At 40.5% G+C, this 17,647-nt stretch overlaps 1 protein-coding gene across 3 annotated transcripts in view; it reads left to right on the forward strand.

The window, feature by feature from the left end:
- The window catches only part of LOC100870437 (CD151 antigen), a 65,090-nt gene that overhangs the window by 28,304 nt on the left and 19,139 nt on the right, over positions 1-17,647 (forward strand). For all 3 annotated transcript variants that reach the window (XM_086906703.1, XM_086906704.1, XM_086906705.1), the window contains one exon: positions 11,015-11,222. In XM_086906703.1, the coding sequence (XP_086762829.1) occupies positions 11,103-11,222 (120 nt within the window). In that variant the 5' untranslated portion in view covers positions 11,015-11,102. The remainder of the gene's footprint in view (positions 1-11,014; positions 11,223-17,647) is intronic.

Consider the following 17,647-nt stretch of genomic DNA (forward strand, 5'->3'; position numbering starts at 1 on the left):
TCCAGTACTCGAAAAACCGATCGAATGGAAGGAAAATCAAGCAAACGATTTTTTATTAATTCGAAGTGTACGCTCTCATCAAAAAAAAAAAAAGAGAAAACAATCTAATATTTATCCATGGTAGAAAAACTCGCCGGTTTATCTTCCGAAAATTCGAGTGAATCCATATCGACGATGTTTCGCGAGTATAAAACCGTTTTCGTTCGATTCGCCCCTTATGCAAACACGGCCCAATATATATGTATATATATTTCACCCGGGGATGAATTTTCCACCCAACGTCGCCTCTCCATACGTTCGATGGTAAACACGATGCTTTCTCGAATTATCGCGCGCGAACGATTCTCGAAAGGAGGAGGAGTGGAGATTTCGCAGCATCCACCGTAATCTCTTACGAGAGGTTCCCTCGCGGGTTTTTAAGTAGCTCTGAGAGAGAGGGAAGAGGACACGATGGCTCGCGCCTTCAACTTTTAACCCTTTCGCGACATTCTTTTCCCGCCAATGTTTCGTGTGTACCGTGTCCCTTCTCGTCGAGGAATTGTGTAGGTGGAGAGAAGCAAGGAGAAAGTTAGGTTAGGTTAGACGAAAGAAAAGGCTACACGAGAATTTGACGAAGAATAACACGTGTTATTAAGCGTGGCTTGAATTATCCAGTAAGTATAATTATGAAAACTGAATTGAAAAATTAATTGAAACTTCCGGAATTTAAAGTTACTTTGAGTAATGAAAGGTGCTTGAATTTATTCGTAGCTACGACAATTTCGCGTTACAATTAATTGCGGCCGTTTGATGCTTTCGCTTTCTACTTGCGTGAACGCAAAGATTGGAATTAAATTTAACTCGAACGATTTATATCATCGAAAGCATCGTGATGACGGAGATTACAATTATAGTGGCTACGAATAAATGTTATTCGAGCGATTTTACTTTGCAATGAAGTAATCGCTTGAAATAACCTCACTTTTAATTTTAATTCTTAATTAGTTGAAACCATCATCCACAATGTAAGATAGGATCTCGCCGTGAGCACGAAACGGCGGTATAAAATTATTAAAATCGAGCTTAATTAACAACGTTCTTGCGTTACGATTAATTGTGTTGCAATCTTGTGTTCGACGCTCTCGCTAAAACATATCGATCATCGATAAAACCCTCGTAGAATTCCATTTACGTGAACTCGAAGGTGAGTAAAAAAATCCTAAACGGTTAAAATTAAAGTTGCTCGAACGATCTTATCATCATAATAACCGAGATTACAATTATGGCTACGAATAAATGTTATTCGAGCGAAAATTTCGCAAAATAACCGCTTAAAAAAAAACTTCACTTCTAATCTTTTAATTCCAATCGAGTTAAAACCATCGGCGCATCCAATGTTAACCTAACGTTAAAATAACATCTTATCAAATTATTAAAATCGACCTTAATTAATAAGAACGTCGCGTCGTAGCTCGACGATGCTCCCCGTCCATTTTTCTAATTGAACTGGTTGCCACCGGGACAGAGGCGCGCACGGCAGGCTGGATTAAAACGCGCGAGTGAAATTACAAGTTTTTCCCCAAGAAAGACCCTTTTCTAATTACCGAGTGACGATTATTTAACAAGTATAACCGCCACCATTTTAATTAAATTACCACTTGTCGTACCCCGCGGCTTCGTGCTCTTCCTCCACGCCGTATTACCACGGAATTTCTCCGGATATTGTTTCCGCCACTTTCCTTCTCTCCTCCCCCCAAGAATCGTTCCATCGATTCTCGCGCCCTCCTCGATTATAATCGGGGAAATGATTTTCGCCCGATCGTTGGAAAACGAGTTTTGTATCCGTAAATTCTCTTCGAGTGATATCGAAATCGCGATGAAATTAAGCTGAATTTTATTAACGCTCGAAACGGGCATGAAACATGTGAAAACGCGGTAGCCCACCGTTAATGCGCCCATTCTCCCCCAGTTGTCGCTCGCGTATTTATATAATAAGACGAAGCGCGGTTGTCATCCATCCTCGTTAATCGATGGATGATCGATCGACGCGCCATCTCACCGTTCAACCTCGCGTTGTCGCTTTTAATCGAAGGAAATGAATCGTTCCGTAAATCGATTCATTTATAAAGTGTATATATTGGAACATGGTTGGGATATGGAGGGAAAGGTTGCCGCTTAACTCTCGCTCGATCCGGTTCTCTCGTAATCAAGACGTCGCCGCCCGAGGCTCGGCTCTTTCCCGACCACATTTTTCTTCCTCGCCCACGCAGGTAGTACGCGTAGTACTACCACTCTCTCTCTCTCTCTCTCTCTCTCTCTTTCTCTGTGGTGTATCATTTATATTCTTTATTCGTTAAAAGCTTATTTGGATAGTCTTTTCGATGTTTATTTTAGATAATTATAATATTAATCATCTTTCGACTCGATTGATTGCGAGTCGGCCGTTAATGAGCGATAATGAATCGAACGAGCGGTTGAAATATTCTATTTCGATATTTATTTTTCGTCGAGAGATACGTAAGCGATCGAAACGTGTAGATGGAAAAAGTCTGCGCGAGTTTATTCGTAGATCGATTGGGTGAAAATCAACGTTGAACGTCGGTCGATTTATCGCCGGTTACCAAATTGCGGTTAATTCGATCGTCATCACGGCCACCGACGATCGAGAACGCGTTAACCAGTCAACAAGTTTTTTTCCGGCTCGTTGGATCGTTCAGTTTGATAAAACGAAAATTTTTATTTTATTTGTACCGAAAATACGGCACGTATACTCTTTTATGTCGATACCGCCTCCTGTTTTTTATTTTTCCTTCTTTTTTTTCTCGTGAAAAAATTATTCACGTATTATTGGAAAAAGATTTTCACGATTGTGGAAACACGGGGAAAATTTATTCAATTATTCGAGAGTGGTGACGTTTTATTGGTTAACGTGAAATCGATTCGGCTGAATAAATTTATAGCGCGGTAAAGAAAACAGGGAAACGACTCGAATCCTTTTTTCTTTTTATCGAGCAGATGGCTTTGCGAGCTTTATCGACGTTTTTTTTTTTCGTAACAAAAATCATCGTCGCGTGTTGCGCACTCTGCTGGACTCGAGTATTAACGCGTAAAAAACGAATCGATGATGAAACAAGTGGCGGGCCGCTAATTTTATCGCGTGTTTTCAATGAAAACGGAGAAACGGCAAAGGAAAATATTTTCAATATCGGTCGAGATATTAATTGTAACTACCATGATTCTGCCATGTATTTTCATTTTCCTCTTTTACTGTTTTATCACTTTTTCAATTTTGACGAACGAAATCCATTTGATTTTGGACTTTTCCTATTCTGTAAGAGAAGTTTCATATTTTAATAGTGAAAAATCGAACTCTATATAATACCACGCATTCGCATTTCAAATTTCAATATATTTCGATATTTAGATTTGAAAAGTGTAGTAAAGACTCCTGTATATCTTCATTATTATTCGAATATCCTAATATACGGATGTTTTATTATCCGTTATCCGTTCAACGTTTCGTAGCGATGTTTACATACAACGTAAATACAACGTATGATGTAATACTTTCCTGTGCTCGGCCGGTTAAACATAATCGTATCGCTTCAGTCTGAAACAGAGAACGGTAAATAAAGCAATGGCAAGTGAACGTGTAGTTTTAACTATTGAAGAAAAACACAAAATAATTAAAGATCTTGAAAGTAGTGAAAGTGCAACGAAATTAACGAAGAATATATGGTAGATGGTTCGAGAATATAATTCTACGTAGCTGCTTGCGATAAAAAATTTATACTTAGCGGCTAAAAAGGATATGGAAACCTTAGATGTCGAAAGAAACTTTTTCAATTTTGTTCATTTCTGCTCGAATAAACAAAGTTTAATTGAAAAAGAAGATAACTGTTCTATTACCCGAAAATTTCATTATTGTCTCTCTATTAAATCGGTTACGGAAGTCTCTACTGTATTCTTCGAACACCTCGTAACCATCCTCCAACCACTCTCGAATCAAAAATTCGAACATTGTCCAAAGAGCGATTGAAAATGACAACGTGATATAAACGAGAGATAAAAATACGAAAAGAATCTGCTGCTAGCAGTCTATCCACCCGGATTGGAGATGGCGTGCCGCGAAGAATTTTTTAGTAGAGTGTGCGTGCGCGCACGCGTAACGACCCGGCAAACCGTAATCCTCGAGGAAGGGGGAGGGGAGAGGGACGTAAAGACGAAACGAGTGTCCTTTACGATCCTTTAAACGCCTCGTGTTATTTCCACCAGGCGGCAGGACGATATCCACCGTAATAACGCGATAAATAACGGGTCGTAACTTCCGTATACGTAAGATGGTTGCGTTGTGTTGCTTCGTACACGCCGTTCGGCCGGGCCTCTTTATTCCGGGGCATGGTCGGTTTATACACGTTAATTACGTGTCCCCCGGGTCGCGCAGGATGCTACGTTAAACAGTAGTTGCCGAGTAGCTTTCTCGCTCGTAGTTCCTCGTTGAAAATGAAAATGAAACGTGCGCCTCTATCCTCGACACGGTGAAAAAGGAAAGCGACTGTTTGAGGTTAACAGAGTTTCTTCGATCGACTCGAAATTCGTAATTCTTAAGGATTGTCATTGATATTATCTTAATTGTTATTCTTATTCTTGAGTCAAGTGGATAAAAGTGTGTCGAAAGTTTCGAATTTATTCGAAATACTTTTCAAAATGATTCTAAACGATCTTACAGGTAAGATAGATTGATTTTTGATTTGAAGATTCAAATTGATGAAATTATGCAACGAAGTGAATATTCTTCTCGTCAGTAATTTATTACTATTATTTAGAGAATATAAGAAAAAATTAAAGATTGTTGGCAAGATACGACCAGTTGCATGCGGCCATCGAATTTCACGAAACTCTCGATTTACCTTTCTTTCGCCGAGATTAAATCGTGGTGAGTATCCGGATAAACATCAGATCGTTGCAAAATCGTGAACTACGTCGGATGGATGATCGTTCTCCCCCGAAGCGAGGAAGGGAAAAATTGGAAACGAGCTCGGCAGAAGATCTGAATAGGATAACCGGTCGAGCACCAGATTCCGTTTGTTCCTAGGCTGGAGCCGCGCCATTATCCAATTTTCTATTGCGGAGGTTTGCACGCGGCGATTGCACGCGGAGGCGGATGGCGTGGGCCGACGTACTCGTTCTTCCCGGCTGGTTCCCCCGTCGAGCTTTCCCCGACGCCTCCAGTTGGATGCGTGCAACCTGCGCTCGAATCGAGCGCGCCAATAAAATCGATATCGAATCGATTTCGTGATTTTTTTTTTTTTGTTTTCTTAAAATAAACGTTTTACGTGGGGGGGGGGGCGGGGGGATGACAGTTGTCGTGAATAATTGAAAAATTGGAGAATATTTAACGAATACAATCAAATTCTACGAGTTAATCTTTGTAATATTTATTAGGGAAAAATAAAACAAGTGTAATAAGAGAGTAATTTAATTTTTGTAATATTCGTTGGAGCAAAGGTGAAAAGAAGTAACGATATCGAAATTATTCCTTTCTATTTATCAAGTTGCTCTATAGTGATAGAAAATAGAGATTGATATACACTGACTTTTTATCCGAACGTAAGACTTAACTTAATTAAACCCACGCGAGTGCTACGAGTTGTTCTTCGCGATATCCAATAGAGATTGGTGTTATATACTAACTTAATCTGGAATAAGAGAACTAACCTAACCTACGTGATGCCAACAATTGATCGACGAACAACCCACGCGACATCCATTAGAAGAATGATAGAAAAGAGACGACTAAACACGTCTCTGTGTGCGCGCTTCCTTTCTCTCCCCCTCCGCCCCCTCCCCTCCCCTCCCCCTCGAACGTATGATTTATCCGTATGGCTCGATCGAGGTAGAAGGGTGGGAATACCTGTACCCATTTTCAAAGAATGCGTTTCCTTCTCTCCATCCCCTCCATTCCGGAAATGGAATGGAAAGAATTCTCCAAGACTTGGTCCGAGTTAAAGGGAGATCCCTCCCCTCCTCTCCTATTTTAAAAGCTAACCGACGTACATCCCTGCTGCGTCTCGTTCGAGGAAATTTCACGGAGGGGGGCGGAGAATTCGACGGAAGAAAGGGGTGAGAGATTCGAAATTATACGAACGCCGCGGACACAATTCTTCCCCTCCGCGATACACCGTATCATGCGCCACGTCATTGAAACGACCTACCTCGAGCTCCCCCCTCCCTCGAAATTCCACAAGGCGGGCGACAAAGGCTTGGGTGAGATTGGTGTGTCGGCATTTCGGAGGCGTTCTGTCGTAGATCGATCGATCGTGAAAGTGGTGGTAAGCAGCGGTTTACATGTTCTGCTGTCTTCTACGCAAAAGTGGTGTCGAACACCTTGGAGGATGGACGGTGCGTTGGAAACCTGTGGCCAGGAACCGTCCAATAAAAAGGGGGGCCTCCCTGAATGGCCGGCAAGGTTAATGCGATTGGATGATTGGCTCGATTAGGAAATTGGCTCGGGTGTGTAGGACATTGGGATAAATGAGGATATGTCTACGCTGGGAACACGCCACTGCGGCAAATTGATGGGAAGGGATCGAACGACAGCACACCGATGTCGTCGCTGATATATTATGAGACATGGTTTTCGATAGACGCGGCTTACGCGCAGCGACCCCTCGATTAACACGGGGTTGAGAAAAAAGATGTGCAATCCCTCTATCTCTCTCTTTGGCAACGTTCTTCGTTAATCTTCTTAAATTTTGTCCTCGAATTTGTCTTTTTAAAATTGCGTGGTTTTATTATTTTTTAAATAAACAGTTGTTCGCGCAAAAATATGTTTGTTCCGTAATAGATACAACTCTTCTCTTCTCGCCTAATATTGAAATTATTATTGCACAGAACTGGAAACTGTTGCTCGTCACGACTCTTCCTAATTCGTGTATATACATATGTTTAATGTAATTATACATTCTACTTGATTGGCAACCTTTTTAAATAATAACAAAGGGTTAAATCGATGAAACATCTCGAAGGGGATTTTCGTAAACGAAAGCAGAGGATAAATCCGACGTGTCCCGATTTATTTCTCTTGGTTGAAAAGCAAACAAACACGTACGCGTTTGTATGTATGTATGGAGTAGGCGCGTCATCGTGGGTCGTTTTACTTTTAGCGTGGGTGTCGAAAGGTGTAGCCCGAGGTCTGCTCCCTGGCTGGCACGTGGGCTAACAGAAGGTCCCGTATCTGGCGCGTGGCACAACGAAATTTTTTCCCTCTCCATACCGCCATTGATTATTTTCACGCCCATTATCGCCAAGATACATACATTTGTATCTCGTTAGCCACGAAAGCGTTCCGTTTTCGTTCCACCTTATCCAGCGCCGATCTCTAAAAGGGGGAACGAGCTGTTCCTCCTCTCCGCGCTTGAATGAAAGATATTCGAGTTATCTCTCAGCTTAACCTCTTACAATATCGTGCGAGTTTACTCATTTTCCTGGCATTCGGACGTGCAGATATATTTTCGTGAAAAATATTAAAAACATTAAAATCAAGATGAAAAAAGGTGTATTAAAAGTGTTGTTACATTAAACAGCGAAAGTTTTGCTAGCATCGAGAAAAATTGATTTTATGAATATTTTTAAATAGCGAGTAGTTATACAAGCGATTGGTTATAGAAAACGTAAAAAGTGAAACAGCCGGACAAGTGCAAAACGTATGTAAAGCAAGATGCATCAAAAGAACGTTATTTTAAATTTTTCTAAATTTTATCGAGACGTTAATAATAAATTCGAAATAAAATAATCATTAGTTGTACAACGTGTAGTAACGATTTGAACGACTTGGAACGCTCGAGTCAAAGCGCGAAACGGCTCGACATTCTTGTTCGTTGTTGTTCGTGGCACGAGCTATTGGAACTCGAGTGGTAAGGCAAGAGGGTTGACCACGTCTTTTTAAATATATATTCCACGAGCGGAATTCATTCGTGCGTACGTGCGTTTTCGAGCGGAAGCGATAAGACCCTCCCTTTCACCCTCTTCGTCTCTCGGGAGTTTTTTCATCAACCCGGAAAACTGTTGTTCGCCGCGATTCGTATCTTTGTTCCACGGGACACGGTCGTTGTGATGAACGATACTTGCTGGAGGGGGGGGAACTTTGCTAGCTTTTAGCTTCTTCGCGGGAAAAGAGTACCAACGCGAAATTTCCATTCCGTGTTTCAACCGTCTCGGCGTTCCAGCTAATTCTATTCTCTCGACTGGAAACGAATAAACGCCGGTTTCCTTTAACTGCGGGCGTGGTATATAAACAACGCGTTAATTTTGATGCAAACGCAGAGTCTGAAGATTTTTCTTTTTTTTTTTTTGGCGTTTAGAGCAATAAAGTGGAGGATTAATTCTTGAGTTTTTCGATTCAGAAGGGCGAAGTGGCAACTCGAGATGATTTTATATACACGCTTCGTGTAATGAAAGGATTATTAAGTTTGAAAAGATAACGAAATTAACGTGGTAAATCACTCGCTACTCGAGTTGCTAAGTGATAGGGACTAAATTGGACAAAATTATTTTTTTCCAATTTTATGTGGAGATTTATGTGGAGAACAGCATTGCTTTTTGGTATAATTTATTATTTCGTTAAAAATACGTATATAACGTAAAAGTATAACTGAATATAATGTAAAAAAATTAACATTGCATTTAATTAATATGGAACAAAAAAGCAATGAGTATGTAAAAAATATACAGAGAAATAAAACATATATAAAGTAACTTGTAAAACAAAATGAAAAGAACAAAACGAAAATTACAGTTTTATAAATATGAGTTATAACGTTAAAGATATACTATGCAATTAAAAAGCTTGCTAGCTTTATTCAACATTTGAATGTGAATCGATTACTTGACACAAGAGAGGTGGTCGAATTTATTCTATCTTAAAAGAAAAAAATGCAAAACGTGACAATCCCAAAGCCAGGTTGGTTGCTCTCAGAGATCGCAGATACAGCAAAAAAAGTAGACAGGCAATTAACTTAGACTCGCCTCTCGAGCGCAAAGAATTAAAATAACGATAAACTTTATCTTTCCATTCTTGCATCGAAATCATGCATAAGCCGAAATTACGCGTGTTGAATATAACATTCAGGACGAACGCCTGACTTTTAAAAGTTAAAAGTTTTCTTTCATCGCCCACGCGACGACGGGTCACACCCATTTAATTTCACGGTCTCCTCCTCTCTTCTCCTCTCCTCGTCCCCCAAGGGTCGCTTTGGCAATCGCCTCTCCTCCTTATTCGGCCACCTCGGGCTTCCTCTCTCCTTCGTTCTCATTAGTCCGCCATTTGTGTATCCTTCGTTCAGGGGACGACGCCAAAATCCCCCCGAAAAAAGAATGGCCCCGGTGAATCGTGGAGGAGAGGAGGATTGTTTCTCGATCGGTTACGCTCTAATTGGGGAAGCACGATTAGCGGCGAGTAAATAAGAGCGGCTCTCTAATTAATTCTTGGCGGCTCGTTATCGTTAGCCGTGAACGGATGCCATTTCATGAATTCCATATCGGCGAAAATCGAAAACGGCCGACGGATGCGCTGATCAGCATCAAAGAAACTTGACGAGAAGAATAGATATGGGATAGAAATTAAGTTTTGCTTTTTGTGCTGGAGATCGATTCACGATGTTACGCGATGGAAGGCGTGATAATCGAAAGAAGGAAGTCAAAGAAGGAAATCTAAATAGATGTGAAAATCATTCGATTTTTAATGCAGGTTTAATCGAAAACACGCGAAAGAAATTGAATCGTAGAAATCATTCAGTGCGGTTTTCGATACTGCACAATGGAAGGTAATCGAAAAGATCGTCAAAGAAATCGTTACAAACTAAATAGAATAGATAAAAGTCATTCGATTTTTAACGGTATCACGATAAAGGCAGGTTTAATCGAAGGTACGTCAAAGAAATTTCACGAGGAAACTAAACGATAGGATATTGAAATCATTCAAGCTTTTCACGATACCATAAAGACGTGCTAATCGAGGAAACTGAACGATAGATATAGAAATCGCTTCGAGTCGTTTTTTAATGTATATATAGACGTGTTAATTGAAAGAGGCTAAATGACAGATACGTATATAAAAATTATTCGAGCGATGATTTGGTATATCGAAAGCGCGGCAAAGAAATTTCACGAAGGAGGCAAACTATGAGGTGTAGAAAGAGGTCGACGAAGATAGCACCGACCGATTTCGTGCACGCGACCAATATAAGGAAAAAGGGAGCAGAAAAGGGATGGAGAGAGCGATCGATCGAACGCCGCGTTCCTTGGCGAAGCGAAAGGATGTCTCGTACACTTTTTTCCTCCAATGTTTTTCAAGAACTTACTTCCGGAATCGTGAGTCCTTCTCTGCCGCGTGTTGTCCATCTCGTTCAACTTCTCCGCAGTTTCGTTTGCTCGTAATTCGAGATTACCTCTACTTGTTTTAATCAAAATAGAATGTTTCATGTACGATCTCGATAGTTCGATTCGAGACTAATTGCTTTAATTACAATAAAATCTTTCAGAACTTTCGCAATTCACGCGGAAAAATTATTTTCGGGTTTTTCGATCGTAACTCCTTTCCCTCCACTTGGTCGTAATTCGAGAGTATCTACTTGTTTTCATATATGATCGATCTCAGAAATTCACGTGAAGAAGTTACTTCCGTAAGTCCTTTCCCTTCGCGTATTCAATTTTTCGATAGCTTCGCTTGGACGTAATTCGAGAGTACTTTTTAATTACAACAAAGTCTCGAAGCTTTCAAAGCTTTCGTATTCGAATTTCGCGAGCGGAAGGATTTAAGGAAATCTGAAGCGACGTATTATCAAAGTCAAATATAAGAAGCGAAATCTATCCGGATTGGCCGATGGCCAGGGACCCTCGAAGATGGATTTACTTCCAATTCCCCCATCCCTAGCCCCCGATAGTCTATTCGAAATAACAGCGAAGGGGATGGAATTTGATTTGGGCGAAGAAAAATAATCCTCTAATCCTGGAACGTATTTCCTGGTGGTTTCAGAGTCGGTGACGAGGTGACGAGCACGACGACCACGACGACGAGCACCACGGAGCCAGCACACGAATCGGAGGGAACGAATCGAGGAATCATGGCCAAAAGCGCGGAGAGGTTGCCCGGTACCTCGACCAGGCTGAGAACCAGAGACGACGGCTGCTGCTCGGTCAATTTCCTGAAATACGTTCTCCACATTTACAACGTGGTGTTGTTCGTAAGTAATAAAACGCGTGCAATAATTAATAGCCATCGAGCGCTGCTTTCCACAGTTATTATAGCCACGAACTTCTACCGTGGAATTCAGCAAAACAATCGATTCCAAATAAATATACACGATCGTTGTAGGATAATTATGAGGGAGAAAAATTTGTCTATGCTAGAGGGACCTACGGGGACGTTTCCAGCCACGAAAACGAGTTCTCTCTCGTCCCACGGCGAGCGAGCGTTGTAAACAGGCGGTGGAACATGGTGACCGATCGCGATACATGCCATAAAATGCTAATGAAGTTGGAGCGGCGAGGCGGAAAGGGAAGCGGGGAGGAAAAAGAAAGAGGAAAGAAGGGCAAACGCGAATCGATCGGTAGCCTCGTAATTTAATGCGTAAAAATGTCGATGCCTGTTATTGCCTCCCTTCTCTCGTCACCTCTCATCGTTTCTCGATCTTCTCCATCCTCGTCGTCGAGATATTTCGGCGAAGGAACGACAGGGAGGAGTAGCAGCTCGATATTAACTTTCGAAATTGCGAAATCGAGATGATCGGCTGGAAAAAACTCGGTCGATGATAAGACTCGACAATGCTCGACCTCGCATCGATTGCTACCCTCCCCCAAAGTCGATCGACGCGTGGTCTAGGCGTGGTCCCAATCTTGGCGATCGTCCCTTCTTCCTCCTCTTGGAAATTCGCTTGCTGCCCGCATAGCTGTCCGTGCTAGGCGCGAACGGACGGACGCCCAGCGAATTTGCAATGAGAAGGGAACGCTGATTTCTAACTAAATCGGATTCCTACGGTTGTTGCGGATCGTTCGAAAAGAATAATGAATCGAAACGAAAATGGGTGGCAAAGAGCGGAGAGAATCATTACATAACGATTTATTAACGATGGATAATTAAAGAGTGGATCGTCGATCAATCCTGTTGGAGATTTTCAGATGGCGAGGACGAATTCGATTTTACCTCGAAACTATCGTTACTATTTTGACAGGTAATTTTCGATCGATTACTCGTGTATTTGGCGCAACTGTCCTGAAACTTTCATTATCGGGGAGGGAAGGATTAATTGTTAGGGTTGGCCGATCCACTACTAATTATCGATTAACAATAATAGATTCGATGCTTGGTTATACAGTTCCATAAAACCGCATATAACTCTCCGCTGAGCTTTCATCCTTAAGACCTTTCGTGTCAACGACGCCTTTCTTCCCTTGCGCGTAACAATGCGCGCGTAATAACGCACGAGGCAAAACACAAAGAGAAGAGGAGAGGGTATTTCGTCTCCCATTGTTCCGACGCGGTGCGTGGAAAGTTCGTTCGATGCAAGTTTCGTGCGCAATTTTTTGGAAGAAAGAACAGGAGGAGGAAATATCAACTTGTCGCAGGTGTTTTTTAATTCGTCGATGCGAATCAACGCGCTCGTTTCAAACACTTCGTGAACATTTTCGTCCGATGAAATGTTTTTTTCTTTCCTTCTTGCTCTCTCTCTCTCCTTCTCTGTGGAGGAGGAAAATTGCGGCGGCTCTCGATCCTCTTAGCGGGGTAGCCTTAAGCCGAATTAATTTCAACGATCGTTAATAACGAATGTAGCAAAGCAGTTGGAGCGTGATTCGCGCGATGAAACGCGATTATCTCGAAAACGTAGTCCAATCGTATTATACGGCTCCTCGTTATACTTATAATTCCGCGCGTAAAATGCGAAACACTCGTGGCGTTAAAAACCCTCTCGGCTAGCGAGACGTTCAAACGAACCTGTCCAGGGGACAACCAACTGTCTATTACGTAATGGAGCCTCGCATAATTCGCGTAATACCAGCTATCATTTTGAAATCAATTACGATACGAAAGAATTTTTCATCGGACGTTTTTCCTGTAAAATGTACAAACCGTTTAATTACGAATAATTGCTTATTTTCGCGATTAGACGCGATATTTTTATAATTCGATATTTTTTAATGTTTGCTCGATTTGGAAAAGAGAATATTGTATCAGTTATTATTTTCAGTTCGATCGGTACGACAACATTTCCTCTAATTTGCTTTTTGGTATACATATTTTTTTATAATTCGAGATCGTAAGAACACTTTTTCACAAATCTTTACTCGTAGAACAACGTATCGGTTATTATTTCTAAGTCAATTACGAAAAACATTTTCTTTAAAATGTACAAATTACATTATGAATCAATCCTGCTTATTTTCTACCGTAGACACGATACACACATTTTTGCAATTCTTGGACATTCTTTTTCAATCTCTGCTCGATTTGTTAGGGAAAAGAGGAGGTTATTCGCGATAAAAAAAAAAAAGTAATAGAACGACTTATCACCTATTATTTTCAATACGAAATATTTCCTTTTGAAATTGTACAAACGAATCTATTCTTTGCTTATTTTACTAGATATACACGATATACACATTTTAGAACGTTATTCTACGATTGCATCGCCTTCTTTACTTTCAATTACGATACGAAACATTCCCCCCAAAATGTACAAATTGTTATAAATCTTTGCTTATTTGGACACATACACACATTCTTGCAATTCTCAAAAACTCTCTTTGCTCGATTTGCCGGCATTCGTAACAACAGCGATTCGCAGTGATGACAGTCGCGTATTCGGGCGAGCGAAAAGGGAAAGAAAGAGGAGGCAATTGGCCGGCGAGGATCGAAACGAGTCGCTCTAAACGAACGAAAACGACCGTCATCCGGCTTATTTCTCGGCCGACTGGTAACAGAGCGGGAGTAGCCACCACCCAGCGCATTCCCCCCGGGCTACTTGCGATTTCCGCGCAGGAACGCGCGTGCATACCGGCGTGTGCCGAGGACCGCACTTGACGCGTTCGTTCCTCGTTCGCGGCCACCTTTCTCCTCTTAAAAAAAAAAGTCCCTTTCGCGCGGCGACTCCCCTCGTATTATCGTGTAATTCGCGAATTCTGACGCTCGTTCGAGATTGAATATCGGTTTTCCGCTCGATAGTCGCTTATTTCAATATTTTTATCCCGTCGAATGGAAGGAATTTTATGAAAAAGAGAATCTTGGTCGATTATCGTCGATTTTACTCGGAACAATTCGAAGTGGAAACTTAAGAGAGTTTAAAAATCTTCCCAATTATCATTTTAATCGAGATTTATCGGGATTAAATCGTGAGTCGTTTTTGGTTGATAGAGTGTTTTATCTCGTCGAGTGAATTTTATGAAAGAGAAAATCTTCGTCAATTATCATCGATTTTATTTAAAAATTATTTAAGAATTTAAAAATCTCCCAATTATCATTTTAATCGAGATTTATCGGGATTAAATCGTGAATCGTTTCCGGTTGATAGTCGCTTTCAGTGTTTTATCACCTCGAATGAAAGGAATTTAATGAAAGAGAATTATTATAAAAAAGAAAATCTTCGTCGATTATCATCGATTTTATTCGAAATAATTCGAAAAGGAGTCTTAAGAGATATTTAAAAATCTTATCATTTTAATCGAGATTTATCGAGATTAAATCGTGAGTCGTTTCCGCTTGGTATTCGCTTTGAATATTTTATCTTCTCGAAATAAATCGAAAAGGAATCTCGAGAGAATTTATAAAAAAAGTTTTCCAATTATCATCGATTTTAATCGAGATTTAACCGTGCGATGTTCGCTTTGAATATTTTATCTCCTCGAAATAATTCGAAAAGGAATCAAAAAGATTTAATTTTACAAAATCCCCCCCCAATTATTATCGATTTTAATCGAGATTTATCGAGATCATGCGTCGTTTCCAGTGGATATTCGCTTTGAATATTCCTCGAAATAATAATCGAAAAGGAATTTTAAGCTCTAATTTTAAAGAATCCCTTCAATTATTATCGATTTTAATCGAGATTTATCAAGATCAAACCGTCCCTTTGAGTATTCCATTTCCTCGAAATAATTCGAAAAAGGATCTTAAAATTTAATTAAAAAAAAAAAAAAATTCCCCCAATTATTATCGATTTTCAACAATAAAAGTCGTAAACCCGGTGAAGAATGAACGAAACGAAATTGTCGTATCGAAGGTTATCGTATGGAAAAGCAAAGTTACGAGGAAGATTCTTCTTTCGTACTCTTCGTTCGTAGAATCTCCAACGACGCATACTACGGTATCGAGCGTATTAAGTAAATTTTTAGGAGAAAGGCAAACTCTGCTCAAGAGTAAAACCGTCGAGAGATATTCCTCCCCTACCAGACCACTTTCGGGACGGAGATTGAAAGTTGGAGACGTTGCGAAAAAATACCACGCTCTCTCGAAAAAACAATTAACCGTTTTGAAACGCAAGTTTGCGCCTCGAAATTGAAATTTTTCCCGAGAGTCCGAATTAATCCGAACTCGATTATTCAACGCCAACCCGGATTTCGTATTCGCGTGTCAAACCTGGAAAACCTAGGAGGAACTTCTCCAAACCGTGAAAGAATCCTCCACGAGGATTCTTCGAAGGAGAACAGAGAGAGAGAGAGAGAGAGAGAGGGGAGATTAAGAGAGAAATCCTTCTCCAAATGAAATGCGCGAGACTTCCACCGCAGTCACTTCGTAACACGTGATTATTCTAATTTCTTGTCTTGCGGGGATACAACAGGTCTCCCTGGATTTACGTGGCTAGATTGGGTGTGTGTTCTGGAAGCAGACAGTTGGCGCTGAGAGAACTTGGCAATCTTTGGTCCTCTCTGCGATGGAATCTCATTCTCGCGAAGAGTTGGAAAGGTTATTACTACGGCTTCATCCGCGATGTGGTCGAGCAGCCGCATTCCCGTTTTAATGTTTCACTGAGATGCTTGGATGTCGAATAAAAGTGGTCGATCGAGAGGAGAAGCGTGGAATGATTATTCCTTGCAAATGATGATCTTCTTCTTCAAATGCTAATGGAGATGACTCTTTTCGAATTCTCTCGATCAAGATCTAACAAATCGATATTTACTCAGTTTTAGTAGAGAAGCTATTCGACGAATCGGAGATAGAGGATGGAATGTGACTCGCGTTCTCCAGTTCGATATTCCTCTCTTTTGTGTGCTCGAGAAATTGGGCTGGAATTTTTGGGTATCGCTATCCTACGTTATTGTCCCAACTTATTAACACCTTCGTTCAGATTTCGTAAGAATTTTTAACGCCTTTCGAGATCTGGTAGCACGCGCCTCTGGCAGATTTAGGAACGAAAGTACTTTCAACTGCAATAATCTTAAACTTCTCTCGAACGATTCCATTAAATTAGTTGAGGCATCCAAGTTTCCCCTTGTTTCGCAAAACGACGAGGATAAAATGATAGTGACGTCATAAATTACAACAGAATGAGTATTAAGCGAATCTTTGGAAGATCGAAGCAAAGGCAAGAGTTGGTCAAAAATATCGAATCGAACGTTTTATTATTTAACAAACAAGCCTCGACACTCTGGAATCGATCGTTTAAAGCTGTTAATATTAAGTATTATATCAAGGGAGAGAAATAAACAACGTGGTGGTTGGCCGATGATATCTCGAAGGCAGCTGGAACGAAGAATGCAGCAGGACCGAACACGAGAGAAATAATCGCGTCTGTTTTCCCTCTGCCCTCGTTTTTTTTCCTCCACTTGATACACCAAATAGAAAAGACGGGGATAAATAACGTTGTTGATGCGAACCACTCGCTCGCCGATTTACGAGCTTCGAGATCTTCTCGGCTTGGCTGCATGTGATGCACCAACCGTGTATATATATATATATATATAAGTTGGACGTGGAAACAGGCGACTTCTTATTTGCGCGTAATTCGCGGATACAGCAAGATTTAAAATTAGACGCATCTCTGACATACTTTGCGCAGCTACGACGACGTGAAAAGCTAACGTTACGTAACTACGAACATCGCACCGGTTCGAGAAAAGAGAAGGCTTGTTATGCACGCAACAAACAGTTTATTTGTGAAGAAGTAATAGTGAAAAATAATTAACGGTATCGAGAAATCTAATTATTAGATTATTTTTCTGACGTGATTCATGGAAGTGGTTTTAAGATTACTAATCAAGTGTTTAAGATTACTAATCAAGAATCCCCTAGAATGTAATTATATATAATAAAACGTAGGATAGCAACTATATGACGACATGCAAAGGGTTAAATCGGAATTTCAAAAAGAATTTAATGGAATAAGCACTGAAGTATAAATATAAAATATACGTTGGAATCGCAGAATTTAAAATTTAAGAACAATAGAAATAGAAAAGAGGGAATAAGTATGATCCGTTAACGAACCATCTTTGTACAATTTTAAATCTAAAATTATATATACCGTAACATAGGAGGGTGTTGCTACGAATTTCCATCGATAATACAGAACTAAGTCGAATTTCAGCCAATTAACTTAAGTATTCAGACCAGAATACTTAAGATTGACTTTGGAAAATCTCGAAACAGACGAAGAAGTAAAAGTAGAGACATTGAGAG

Source organism: Apis florea, unplaced genomic scaffold (assembly GCF_048593485.1).
Source record: "Apis florea isolate Af1SG1 unplaced genomic scaffold, ASM4859348v1 contig_2495_pilon, whole genome shotgun sequence".
Taxonomy (NCBI): domain Eukaryota; kingdom Metazoa; phylum Arthropoda; class Insecta; order Hymenoptera; family Apidae; genus Apis; species Apis florea.